At 40.5% G+C, this 14,734-nt stretch overlaps 1 protein-coding gene across 1 annotated transcript in view; it reads left to right on the top strand.

The window, feature by feature from the left end:
• The window catches only part of LOC122093823 (rho GTPase-activating protein 7-like), an 86,958-nt gene that overhangs the window by 39,221 nt on the left and 33,003 nt on the right, over positions 1–14,734 (top strand). Inside the window, exons 8-11 of the mRNA XM_042664324.1 lie at positions 694–771; positions 937–992; positions 1,124–1,193; positions 3,308–3,395. Of these exons, the coding sequence (XP_042520258.1) occupies positions 694–771; positions 937–992; positions 1,124–1,193; positions 3,308–3,395 (292 nt within the window). The remainder of the gene's footprint in view (positions 1–693; positions 772–936; positions 993–1,123; positions 1,194–3,307; positions 3,396–14,734) is intronic.

Here is a 14,734-nt window from a genome sequence, read left to right as displayed (position 1 = left end):
ATTTATAGGTCGTCAACAGATTATGCTCTTGAAGTTCAGCAGGAGTTCATAAACTGTAAATATCGAAATTACCTCTCCGTTCTAGATGATGACTTTGACGCCACTAAGAATTTGTTCTTTTGATTTTGCGATGACAACAGTCAGATCCCTGACCTTGAACAGAACCTCTAGAGACTCTCCCTCGCTATCTGTGCTTGAAGTTGCCAGAGAATCGACGCGATGGTTGATGATTCCATGGAGACAAAGAAGAACAAAGTAAATGGAAGGAGGTGGACATGGTGAAACTGCAGGAATTCTGCATAGTTTCTGAAAGAACAAAGACATGAAGTGGAGTAGGGGGGAGGTGCATACCGTTGGGAGTCCTGGAGATGAAGACCGCCATGGAAATGGACACCACCTCTCACCCCCTGCTCCGCCCATGTCACTTGGTTGATCAGCTTTCCTCTTTCTCATTATGAAGTTCTATTATTAGACATTTTATTGTATTGCCATGTCATTGTCTACAGGGTAAAATTCTGGTTACAAGTTCTGTTCGTAACCTGCTTGGTTACAAATGGACACACCCTTTCCTAAATCCTAATTTAAAAAATACACATGCTTTCAGCCAATTATATACGCTGTTTCAAACGGAAGAAATGAAAAGTAATTGCATATGCATTTGTTTGAATTAGTTGTATATTATTTGTTTGACAGGAACAAAAGTAGAAGGAATCTTGCGGCAGTCTGCAGATGTAGAGGAGGTTGATCGAAGGGTTCAAGAATATGAACAAGGTATTCATGTGTCTTGACGTTGATTATAACTTGGGAAAACATTTCTACTTGGTATTGTTACTTGGGAGTTGGGTTTTTGGCGTTTGGTTTGCTGTGACATGGTTATTTACAACTTGTTTTTGTTTGTGCCTTTTAATATGGAATTGCCTTTTTGCTTGTTATTAGGAAGGAATGAATTCAGTTCTGATGAGGATGCTCATGTTGTTGGTGACTGTGTGAAGGTATTCGTTTTCCCTAATATCCCATTCTGTACAGTTTTGGTGGTTGCATCTATTATTCCCTTGACTATATAATTAGGATATTACTTTAAATATCTAAAGTGGCATGTTGACCTTTGTTTCTTGGTTTACAGCATGTTCTTCGGGAGCTACCCTCTTCTCCAGTTCCAGCATCCTGCTGCTCTGCATTACTAGAGGCATACAGTAAGTTGAATAATTTCATTGTTCCCCTCCTTGTTTGCTGGACACATAATATTTATTCACACACACAACAAAAAGGGGGGGGGGTTAACTACGTCTTCCTTAAGGCATCCAACCTCTTAAAGTATGGTTCCACTCCAATGGTTAGACTTGGTGATATAATGAAGCTATTGAATGGTAACTAAGATTTTTGAAATTAGAAACTAAACAAATTCCACACATCAACACAGCAATTCAACTCCAAATAAGCATCATATAATCTTGTCAAACGATGGAACATCGAACATAAATCCATTCTAATCTGTTAATAGAACTGGGTCTTGACCCGGTTCATACGTTGGTCGCCCACATGGGGAAATATAGACCCGCTAGGATTAAAAACCCTAGTTGGCAAGATCTCTATAAATAAGTGGTTTGGCCACAAGAGAGCATAACTTTGACCTAATCTCAAGAGTTCTCTCTCTCTCTCTCTCTCTCTCTCTCTCTCTCTCCCTCCGTATTCTCTTCTGTCTCTCCCAATTGAGTGTGTGTATCTCTAAGGATCTCCATTGCTGTCCTTGGACTTGGAGGGTGAAACTTTGCCTAGTGAGATCGCCATCACTGACTGTTCGTGGAAAGCAACGCGTAATGCAACTAGATCTATCCCGCGGCGTGTGAAGCATCATTGAGGTAATTCTAGAACGCATGTACATTTCTGTTCTACATAATCCAACGGCCACAATGCATACTCCAATACCCACATGGAAATAGTAACTAACAACAAAATTAGTAACCAGTAGTACTTCACCAATCACAGAGATAAACCAACAGATAATGCTTCAAAAGTCACCACCAGTCGATGGCCAGATTAAGGTCCATCAGTATCTTAATGTTGCTGATCAACAATAACATAAATAGAAACCTTACATCAGAATTAGTAACCACCAGATGCAGTCCAATAGGTCAGATCAGTCCCTCGATATAGGGAGAGGAAGGCTATGTAGGGGAGAACATCTCTTCAAAAGTTCACCATGGTCGGATGACTAAATGAGCTATAAGAGCACCTTCATTATCACAGTCCAGTCACTTAAAACAGAGAATCCACAAGCACTAATCTGTGGCAGAAATTTTTAGATGAAAGAATGACATGTATCCAGCAGTTTTTATCATCAATGTCCTTCTAACAGCAACAAAACAAAGTCAAGAAAACACCACAGCAACAGGTAGCGCAGGTTTGAAGATTTCAGAACTAGAAGATAAGATTTAGAGAAGAAGCAGAAAATAGAAGGGATAGGACTAAGGCCTCTCACCTATGGCCTTGGTCAGTCTCTCACCCAACCACTGTCTTCTCACAATAAACAAAAGGCTCAAGCCTTTTTTTTTTTTAATTCATAAAATAGAAACTGATCTTAGAATGAGATCTAACTTCTGGAGACATTACAAAATAGAAAAAAACTACTAAAATAGCAATTATTACTTACATAAAAGGAAAATATAAACAAAAGAGAAACTATTAAAGAGACCACCAATATGTAGTGTTGAGCCTACAATCTACATCTGGCCCATGGAGACCATTTAGGCTTGGGCCTATGCTGGCTGGTCCATCTTCTCTTCTTTCTTTTGTCGAGATATAAATCTTTCCGTTTCTTACCTTATTATTGGTTTGTGTACAAGATTATGATGCAAGTCTTTGTCTTTGTAGATAAACAGTAGCTGCATCATATAAGATTCTTGAGTATATAGATATAGAAGGTGTTATTGTGTATGCCAATATTGGTCAACTAAGTCATATTAAATTCTTGAGTATATAGATGATTACCTCTACTGTCGTTCAACTGCCCATTTTCTGGTGTTGTTGTGTATGCCAATTCATAGAGAAACATATAATGAATAAGCATGTAATACATGTGTAGGTGTGGCGCCTTGTCACCTAGGCACCTCCACTAGCTTGGGTCGACTAGGCGTCTTGACAACTATGCACATGCATACTGAAACCAGATTTTTTGGCTAAATTTGGATCCGTCGATGTTTTAGACAGTCTTGTATTCTTGACTGATTCTGCAGTTTCTTAGCTCTATTTCTTTTTCTTTTTGTTTTAACTGTAGATTTAGCGATTCAGTTGTTTTCTTGTTGTGAAGGAATTGAAAGGAAGGAGGCTAGGGTTAATGCTATGCGGTCTGCAATGTTAGAGACATTTCCAGAGCCAAATAGGCGATTACTCCAAAGGTATGATTATTATTATTATAATTTATATTGTTACCATTTTCGTTTTAGTGAAGTACTGTCCCTGTCATATGTTTGCAGTTTGATGTCACAAGACTATATTACAACAACAACAACAAAAACCACCTTAACCTTATCCCAACTAAATGGGGTTGGCTACGTGGATCCGATATGGTTTAAAATAGTAGTAGATAGAAGAATAAAAGGGGCTTGAAAAGGAATCAAAAGGAGGTAGAATGGGGTTAAAGAAGTCATAGCAGTAGTCAAATTAGCATCACAGGAACATCCCCTACAAGGGGTTGGCTACATGGGTCCTTGTCCTCCACATAACTCTATTTGCTGTCATACCAGAATCAAGACCTACCATATTCGTATCTTTTTTTACCAATTTGTCCACTGTCATTTAGGCTTACCCCTACTTCTCCTGGCTCCATCTAAATGAATCTGGTCCCAAGGCTATATTCAGAGTAAGAAAATGATTTTGCTCTATATTTTGGTCTAAATGAACTCTTGACATCTTCTTAATGTGTTGTGATGTTGACCTTTATTTCTTTAGTCTCAATGTCTTATTTGTCAATAATTCAGGGAAAACCATATTAATGTTACTTCTTTTGATGACTGGGCATGTGTGTTAGCTGGTGTGGTGGAGATGGACCTAATCTAAAGAGATAGGCTATAGTGAGAGGTCGGCCACGTCTGTAGGGTGATCCCATTACCATTTGGCACAGGCTGGCCTTTGGAGGGGGGTTCTTAGAAGGGTTGCAGTGGCCGCAAAAGTGAACCCTCCAATGTTGTGTGGTGGAGTTTTGGCATACTTATTTCCCCAAGGGTTAGCTTTGTTCTAAGATTACCTACGATTTGTATTTTCATGTCGACATGGATATGAATATGGGTAGATTTATTCCTCTTAATATGGTTCAGCTGTTTCTGATAGCATAAAGTATATTAGAACTGCAAAGCTATCTAAAGGATAATTCCACTGATAGGGAATAGTAATAGTTTATTTATTATTAGATTTCTTTATGACATATTTGTCCATATCACCACACCCAAGTACATTTAGGATTGGTGATTGAGCAATGCCAGTAGCCAATGCAATACTCATGCTGGTTACTTGCATCTTTTCAATAGTCGTCAATCAATTTATGTGCCTGACATTTATTCTGCATTTGAGCTTTAGAAGTTATGCAGTAGTCTACAAACAGCTTCAAACTCAGGCTTATCCCAACTTAATGGGGCCGGCTACATGGATCCAAGCAAAACAAGGTAGGGAAAACTGAGGTCCAAACAAAAAAGGGGGAATGAAGAGTTTCTTCTCCCCGTCGTATCTCCCAGCTTATCCCTTTCGGTGCCCCATGTCCCTTCTTTCTTCCTTGAGCTCCCTTGCCCTCCGGAAGGTCAAGTGATGCAGCAGCACTCCGATGGATCGACCCAAGCCTGCTCCAGAACCCGGATCAAGACCCATATCCAATTTGGGTTCCAATTTACTAATTTGGATTCTAAGTTTAATAGAATATTTAGGATTTTATTTTTATTTGAGAATATTTGTTCCCTATTTGAGTCCTTAGTTGTTTCTTTATTTTGTTAGCTTAGGTGTAGGAGATTTTATTTCTATCTTAGTTTTTTATTTTTAATTAGAAGGTTTTTAATTTTATTTTATTATATATTGGACATGTAATTCATTGAGTTGAATACTTGATTAATGAAGAAAAATTGATTTGAGTATATTGGACATGTAATTCATTGAGTTGAATACTTGATTAATGAAGAAAAATTGATTTGAGTAGTGTCTGCGTGGCTGCCTCTCTTCCCCCTGCCCCCTTCTTCTCTTTCTCTCCTCCTGCTCTGCGAGAATCCCCTTCCCTCTTCTGCTGTCTTTCTTCTTTCCCTCTTTATTTCGTCTTATTCATCTTCTCTGGAACTCCCCCTGCTCTCCCCCCCCCCTTCCCCTGTGATCTTCTCTTTCTCTTATCTCCTCCTTGTCCAGCGAGACAATTCCCCCCCTTCTTCTTCTTCTACCCTGGCGAATCTTCTTTTCTCTCTTCTTTTCCCTCCAAACTCTGTGCATTTGATCTTCACTCTGAGGTTGTTTAAGCCTTAGCAATTCAGACCTGAATGTGACCTCTGCTGTGAGTTACAAGACTGATTTCAGGCCTGATCTCTACTCTACCGCCAGGTTCTGTTTCAGGTTCTTCCCGCGCCTTTCCCACCTGCAGATCCAAGTGTCTATATTGTGGGTTTGATAGAGCCTCTTCTTGAGAATCTTCACCTAAAATTGCAGGCCAAACAAAGGCCGATTGAAAGAGTTCTCTCAAACATGAAGTCTTCTCTTCCACTAGAATCCCTAAGCAGCAGAGATGTCTTGAGGTCGAGGACATCCCACGGTTGCCCTTTAATCTCATCTTTATATTTTGATTTCCAAACTACCCCTCAAACCCCTTGACTCTTGTCCTTTAGTATTTGCCTTTTGTGTAAAAGTTCCTCTTTTGTTTTACCACCATATTAATGCCCCTTCCATTCCCCACTTTATTACAACTTGCCATTGAGTTACCTTCCATTCCAAGAATACCCCCTCCCCTTTATACATTACACTCTTCTTCTAAAGTGGGAATTCAAAAGTCTTCTAGGTCTTTGTCCTTTGTGTTAAAAGTCCCTCTTTTGTTTTACTCCCTTATTGTTGCCCCCTACTTTAACCTCTAATTTACACCTTGCCATCAAGTTGAGTGTTGTTCCTAGGTTGTCCCTAGCCAATAAATAATAATCCCTTTCATATCCTATTGTTTCTTTATTTGCTAATATCTTCTTGAGGATTCTGGATATATTACAAAACTGCCATTGATTCTAATATTTATGCTTTTCATTTAATTGGGCCCACATCCAATCGGGTTGGTACTCCATGGGGCCCACCGGCCCCGCATTATCAAGTCTTTTTTGAACTTCCGACCACCCAACCCCATAAGTCAGTTAGTTGTGCTGGGGTGATGAATGGAGATGAACTCAAAGACCAAGACTGCGAAAGAACTGAATAGGCTTTTCAGTTTGGCCACTAGAGATGCTGCGATGAAAGTAGGCCGAGCTGGCGAAGGGTGATGCAAGCATGCCCATGTTGAAGGGAAAAAACAATACAAAAAGTAATGTAAACGAACTTGACGCTTGGCTAGGTTTAGGATTGAGAGAAGGAACCAATAGGGATAGGATAGCCCACTTGAAGAATAGCCGTGAGGCAGAAATGAGGGAAGCGAAATGCGATGAGAAATGAAAAAATGAAAAATTAAAGATGAGAGATGAAGAAGATGCAGTCTGATACCCAAAATATATGGATCTCATATGCATACAGGCCGAAGAATGAGCTGATGCATGTAATTGCTAAATAAGGGCTTGATATTAAATAAACAGATTCAATCATGTAGGCATGTAGCGGAACAGAAATTTTATGAAGAGAAACAGATATGGTTTAGGCTCTCTTTGGTTGGATTTCAATTTTGATTTCAGGGGTGATTTCAATTTTTGAGTGTGTTTGGTATGCTTTTACGCCCTATTTGAGATATAGAAACTAATAGAAGTCGAATATTGGAAATAGCTGCAGAGCTATTTCAGGATTTTGATTTTACTTTCTCTTGTATCTTCTCTCCTGACCCCACTTGATGCAGCACAAGACCAGCCCGAACAGGCTCTTAGCTAATTCACATGGGTTTGGTTATAGGCATCCCAAAATAAGGCATCAGTTTGGCTCCTATGCAGGCCCATACTTGGGCGCATATTTGGGTTTAGCTATTTCACTTGGGTCTGGTTATAGGCAGTCCAAAACAAGGCATTGACTTGGATCTGATGCAGGCCTATATGTGGGTTATTATTATTAGCCCATGTGTTTAGCCCAAGATAACCACTGGGCAGCAGGTTTCAAAGTGGCCATTTCTTCCAAATTTTTGCGGGTCCCAGTTGGCTATTGTGTAAGATATTTTGAGAGGCCAGAATGCTGTTGGCGTGGTGGTTTATTTTCCCTTCTAGAAGATCCTTGGTGGGGGACCGTGGGTGATAGCATAATGGAGGATTGGATCCTTAGAAGATATTTTCTTTGTTTCTATTTTTAGTGTATCTTGTTTCTATTGCCAAGTAGTTATTTAGTTTCCAGTTTGGTTGTAACTAGAGATTAGGAGTTTGTAAGGTAGTTTCTACTTTCAGCACCTTGTAGAAAGAAGTTTCTTTTTCATTGTAAAAGCAATAAAATTATATTAGTGTACAGCACTCTCCTACACATGAAGAGTCTGTTTGTATTTGGTTTGCTTATTATAAATAAAGTAGAAGGGGAACATACCCCCCACGAGATTTGAGTAAATAAAAAGAAGCCTTGTGCTTGTGCTGACTGGTTCAGTTGCTTAGTGAGTCAGTTGCTCTGAGAGAGTTATGGTGAGAGACACTTCCCAGCCCTATCCCTTCTTCTTCTGCTATTTTCCCTCCATCGATTTCTACTTGTTAGTTTGAGATTCTGCAACTTCAACTTCAGAGAAGTATTTGAAGATGCTGATTGACACTGCCTGAGTGTTGTTCTCAACTTGGAAGAGTCTATCCATTTAGTTCCTGATTTGAAGACAGCTTCCCTGTCCTTGCGGTTCACTGATATTAGAGATTTCTGCAGCAGCTTTCAAGTCTCTGAAGCCACGGATCCATTCCAACAGATCCTGCCCATATTTTTGCTGTTGAATACCTACACTACTAAGATCCTCCCTTTGATGGCAGTTTGTGGCTGTTCTCATGGCTGGATATGTTGTTATGGGTGAGTTACTATTTCGATATCTACTTTCTAGTTCTGAGTTCTTAACATATCTCAGCATTCAGACTTCAGTTTGGCCTCAGATTTTGAAGACTAGTTACATCCTAGAATACCTACTGTTGGTGGGAAGATCAGTCCCATCTGGGTTGCTGAGTTACTAATTTTGGATACTGCCTAACTTTGTGACTTAGTCCACTTGTGTTCTGCTGTCTGTCGTTGAACATACTCGACAGTGTGTTCAGACCTAGAGTGCTTGTGTGTTGAGAGTTACATCAGAAGTTGTGTAATTGATTACTCTTTCTTGCTAAAGGGTTGCTGAGATCCTGCAAAGTGATTGTTTCAGATATCTGGGCTCTACGTTAAACAAAGAAGGTGAGATTGATGATGATGTTTCCCACAGAATTAAAGTAGGATGGATGAAATGGAGAGGGGTGTCTGGAGTGTTATGTGATCGACGTATTCCTCTAAAGCTCAAGGGAAAATTCTACATGACTACCATAATATCAGCTATGATGTATGGTGCAGAATGTTGGGCAGTCAAGAAGCATAACATAGATTAGTTGAGTGTGGCCGAGATGAGGATGTTGAGATGGATGTGCGGCAAAACCCTGAGAGATATAATAAGAAATGACCCGGTTAGAATGGATTTGGGAGTTGCCCCAATTCAGGATAAGCTCAGAGAATGTCGATTACGATGGTTTGGTCATGTCCAAAGGAGGCCCTTGGATGCCCCAGTACGGAGGAGTGACCAGATGTAGATGTATGGAGCTAAAAGGGCCAGGGGCATGCCAAAAATGACCATTGGTGAGTTAGTTAGAAGAGACATGCAAAAGTTAAGTCTTCACCCGAGTATGGCATCTAATAGGGCTGCTTGGAGGGCTAGGATCTGAGTTTTCGATTGTTTATGAGTCGGATGCCCCAAAATTTTTTTTTTTAACTGCGGATTCATGTAGCCGACCCCATTTAGTTGGGATAAGGCTAAGCTTTGTTGTTGTTGCTGAAGTGTTGCTGAGCAGTTGGTTAATCTACTATTAGGCAGAAAAGTGAACATGACTGTAGGATAGGTTATTAGTACTCTATTCCCTACATCATTTGGTATCAAAGCCATGGCAGAGGGTAGCCATAGAACCCTGGACTTGGCTTCTGATCCTTTACATCAGCTTTTAGAGATGATGCGACAGATGTCGGTGGATTAGAAATTCCTTGCAGAGAGGATAACAGTGATGGATCAGCGGCAACCTGATCTGTCTATGCTAGTTTTTTGCTTTTGTGCTTTACAAATCGAAGATGCACCTCAGAGATGGCAACCTGATCAGGATGTCACATGATGACAATTTTCGAAAGGTTGAGGTCCCATGGATCTCTCTAAGTCAAGAACTAACTCTAACTCCATCCCTATGCTCACTGCCTGAGACAACTCCTCTCTTTCACCTGGATACCATCAAAGCTGAAGCTTCGGGATCCTTCTCTGAGCTCTTTTATGCCCCCTCTCCCACCAATCCCCCCATCCCCCATCCCCCATCCCCCATCCCCCATCCCCCTTCCCCCTGACCTCTTCAACAATTCATTCCTTCCCACCTTCTCGGTCCTCTCTAGGCCATCTCTTCTAGTGAGGAAATCTCCTTTCCTCTCATCTCCCATAAGGCTAGCAAAGCCCCTGCCCTTACAGTTTCAGTATGGGGTTCTTCTCCTCTTGTTGGGACATCATCAAGTCCAACCTCCTCAAAGCTATTTGTAGCTTCTTTTTCAACCCTTCCCAAATCCAAGGAGTCAACCAAACATTCCTCTACATTATCCCGAAGGAAGGGGCCTCCACTATGTGGATTTCAAGCCGATATCCTTTGCAACCTCTTATACAAATTCATTGCCAAGATCTTCACCAATAAGATCCAGCTCGTCATTGATTCCCTTGTCAATCCAAATCAATCTGCCTTCACTACTAGTAGAAGTATTGTGGATAACATCATTCTGCAAAGAAATTGTCAGAGGCTTTCTTAAAAAATTCCATTCCCCTTCTTTTCTCCTCAAAATTGATATCTGTAAAGCTTTCAATTCCGTTAGGTGGGACTTCATCTCCAAGGTACTCCATGTTATGTCATTCCCCCTTATTTTCATCAACTGGATCATCTCCTGCATCTTTTGACCTTGCATTTTTGTCTTTGGCAATGGCAACCTGGTGAGATTCTTTCCCTCCCCTGTTGGCATTCACTAAGCTTGTCCTCTCTCTCCCTTCCTCATTTCCCTAGCCCCGGAGGTTCTTTTGAATTCCATCCAATCCTCCATTTACCTCCACCTTATTTCTCCCCTTCTTGAGTGTAAAGCCCTCAAGCTCACCCATCTTTCTTTTGCTGATGATTTCATGATTTTCTCCAAAGTCGATCCTCTTTCCATCTAATCCATCCTCTCCTCTCGCTGCCTCTTTGAAGATCTTTTGAGTCTTCATATCAACCTCCTCAAATCCTACCTCTTCCTGGCTAGGGTTATTGAGGGTGGAAAAAGCCACCCTCCTTGAGATCTCTGGGTTCACCCTAGGCTCCCTTCTGGTCAAATACCTTAGTCTCCCTCTTATCTCAGCTAGGCTCACTACTGTCCGTTGTACTCAATGCTTGATCTCATACGCAAAAGGCTCCAACTCTAGAAAGGCAAGCTTCTCTACTACGTTGGCCATCTAGAGCTTATCTACTATATGTTGCAATCTTGCTACATCTAATGGTCTGGCATCTTCGAACTCCCCAATTAACCATTAAGTCTGCCAAATCCCTTATGTGCACCTTCTGGAAAGGCGTGGATTCTACTAGATTTCTCCACTGTATGTATTGGTCTTTTGTCTGCCTTCTTAAGTCTGAAGAAGACTTAGGCTTGCAAAGAATCCAAGATGTCAACTCTACGAGTGCCCTCAAGCTCATCTAGAAGCTTGTCTCAAAGCATAAAAGTATTTGAGTGTCCTGGGTATACTATACCCTTCTTCGCCATAGTTATCAAAGCGAGAAGGCGATGAAGGGTGGTAAAAAATTAAGGCAACGCCAACAAGGTGACACCTTGATAACTATGTTCTTCGTAAAAGACACCCCTTGGACTGCGACCACCCCCTCGGATGCTTCTTGGGTCTGGCGTAGCATCCTCAACCTTTTCCGTACTGGCCTAGGAGCCATTCGCTCATCAATCTCGGATGGTAGTACCACTTTCTGGCTAGACATTTGGCACCCTTCTAGAATCCTCTCTTTTGGGGGACCCAGAATTGTCCATTCCTCAGGTTTTGACAGAGATGTTATTGTCTCCTCCATCATTGTCAATGATGCTTGGTGCCCACCTTCCCCCTTCCTCCCTCCCCCTCCCCTTTTGGAATATGGTCCTCCCTTTCCCCCTCACTTCTGGGAATTGTGGTAGGGAGACAGTTGTTTGGTCCCCTCTCCTTCTGGCATCTTCAGCTCCTCCTTAGTTCTTAGGTTCGAATTTCATTTGTTCTCACAGTTATAGTTATTAAGGCAGAAAGATGACTGCGGTGTTTGAGGGTCTTCCGAATTGCTTTGGCGATAGGGCGAGAATAAGGCATCGGCTTATCGAATAAAGCGTTTTAGTATTATTATTTTTTATGTAACCATTTTATCTGGCGCAGATAACATATTAAGAATTATATAATTCTACTTATGTCCTAAATAAAGGTTAAAGATTCATACTAATGCAAGATATTCATCAGAAAAACAAATCAATAAAGTGAAACTAAGTTCATCTTCATCATAGCATATAGTATAACTATGAAACAAAATTATAAATATAATGAAAAAAAGGCTGTTAAAATAACTAAGTATTTATTATAATTACCTCTATGATGCCAAAATGAGTGCTTAAGGTCATTCTCTATATTTCTACTCTTGTTGATGCAGATAAGTAATTTAATGGGCTTATTTTATTGCAAATAAGCCTTGAGTTGGGTTATGTATGTGTTGGGCCTTCGATTCCATGAGTTTTCTTTGTAATAAATGTGCCTAAAAGGTGGGTAGGAAGTAGGAAAACGAGATTTAATTTATTAGTTTAGTCAGTTCGTTTTGAGTCTATCTTATTTGCTATTTCAGTTTTTTAGTTAGTTTAAGTCCCAATTAGTTAAGGATTGGGTTAGGCCTTTCCTTTTCAGAGTTTGAGTCAATTTTGAGTCTTCTATATAAGTTTGTAAGTGCTACAACATTGAAGACGAATTTGATTGAATGAAAAAAAAGAAAAAGAAAGCTTTGTGCTGGAAAACTGTGAGATGCAGTGCGGTGAGAGACAACTTGGGTGAAATTCCCTAGGAAAGAGTGAGATGCTCGACCCAACCTATTCTCTACCCCAATTCTTCCCTTTATTCTCTTATTTCTGTTTGTTCATACTATCTGTCATACTACATGGGATTGGATCACTTGTGAACCAATCTTACATTACCTGCTAGTTTGATTATGGTTGCAATTAATGCCAGTGTCGCAGGAATGGGAAAAGAAAACTAGGAAAGAAGAAGAAGAAGAATGAAAGAAGAGAAGGGAAGTCTCGCTGGTTTGGGAAGAAGAAGAATGAAGGAAGAGAAGAACGGATTAAGGGAAGAGGAATAGAAAGAAAGAAGAAGAAAAAACAGATGAGAAAGAGATCTCCGTTCAGTAACAGAGAACCGAAAAAAAAAAAGGAAAAAGGAGAAAGAAGAAGAAAAGTAAGAAAAAGTACCTTGTCGGAGCCGGAATGGCTAGAGGGAGAATTGCCAAAGGAGAATCATTGGAGCTGGAATCGACGTAGGAATGAACACCGGTGCTGTAGTTCTCCCAAATGAAGAAGAAAACAGCCTAAAGGATTTTGCGATTTGTGATTTGTTAAATCGAAGTGTGGTTTTTTACTTTAAATAGACTTGATCTCATAGTTCTCAAGTGTACAAAATTCCCATAGACTTGCCAGTCACAACAAAAGATCTGGAATCTGTGGTAATACATAAAAAAAATAAAAAAAATATAAAGGTGTCTGCGTTGGTCGTAAGCATCATAAGGCGTCTCCTTAGCCAGGTGGTCACCTTATATGAAACCCATAAAGCGCATGACTGCCTTAGCCTACCCATACCACCTTAACGCCTTGGCGTCACATTAGTATCGCCTTGGCGATGACTTAATGACTATCCTCACAATCCTTTTAAGCCCCTCCGTCCCTCATCATTGTTTCACTGCCTGGAGAGCCCTCTCCAACTACCTCCCTCCCAAAATCCTTCCTCCTTTATTGGCATATCCATGTCTCTCCCACTTGTTGTCTCTGTTGGAATGGTATGGAAGAAACCCTGATCATCTCTGTTTCAACTTCCCCTTCTATTCCACTGTTTGGAAAAGCGTCCTCAATTCTTGTTGGCCTGGTAGCAGAAGAATCCTCCCCCTTCATAGGGAGTGAATTTGGGTTGATATGACTTATGCTGGATCTTCTATCCATGACAATGCTGGTAACAAGGTTTAAGATCTTGATCTTGCCCCTAGTCTTGCTAAACCAAAAAAGAGAGATCTGGTGAGATCTTGTATTTTTTCCTGGTTGACTCAGTGATTGGTCTTGTGGCCATATGGTTTTTGTAGCCCCTTGAAACTTCTCATTTACCATATTTTAGGCAAGGATTAAAGTATTGGTATCGGCCGCTGTATCGGTCGGCTAAATTTAAGACATGTATCAGAGGGTATCGTGTCGGAGATACACTAAGATGTGCTAAAGATCAAGGATTAAAGTATCGGTATCGGTTGCCATATCGGTCGACTAAATTTAAGATACGTATCGGAGGGGTATCGTATCGGAGATCCTTTAAACCATGATTTTAGGCCTTTTAAACATAGTGGAAATATTAGTTTCTTAAAAAATAAAACCCAAAATGGTACTTTGACTTCGTATACTAAGTAGTATTCGGACCCTTCACCGTAGGCTATTCCACAATAAAAACAAACGATTGTTGACCATGTTTCTGTGTAAAAAATGGTTTTGAGGAGTTTTTTTTTTCCCTAAAAATGTGCTTTAAAAGAAAAGGATCTCCAAAGGTTGATGATGAAGTGATAATCTCCAATCTCCAAGTGTGGAAATATTAATCAACATTGTAGAGGAGTAATTTGGCAAGAAAAAGCACCAAAAGCTCACTTTTTTTTTTTTTTTTTTCACATCGGGGCAAGATAGGCGAGAGGTGTCGAGTTGGATCGAGTTGAGGGGTCAAAATTATACATATACCACATGTGATTTGGTATCGAGTCGAGTTGAGACTGAGATATTCTTCGAATCTCGACCTAGATATTGTACATTTTATACATTGCCTCTCATCTTGTCTCGCCATTTTCAAATAGCGAGGTATTAGCGCCGAGTTCTTAAACCATGGCTGGTAAGCTTGCCTTTTGCGCCACCATCAATCACATTTGGATGGTACAAAATCTTTAAAGATGGACCTCCAACTCCGGCTCATTTGACAAGATTTGGAATGCCTTGTTTTTTCTTATGATAGTTCTAAGTTCCATATGCTTCCCCATAAACCTGTTAGGGATACCCCAAGGAACTGCTCATTGTTGTTTCCTAGAGTCTCCCCTCCTCCTTTCCGCAGCCCCCC

The sequence above is a fragment of the Macadamia integrifolia genome, chromosome 11, assembly GCF_013358625.1.
Source record: "Macadamia integrifolia cultivar HAES 741 chromosome 11, SCU_Mint_v3, whole genome shotgun sequence".
Lineage (NCBI taxonomy): Eukaryota > Viridiplantae > Streptophyta > Magnoliopsida > Proteales > Proteaceae > Macadamia > Macadamia integrifolia.
The sequence above is the reverse complement of the archived record's forward strand: the minus strand, read 5'-3'. Positions and strand labels throughout refer to the sequence as shown.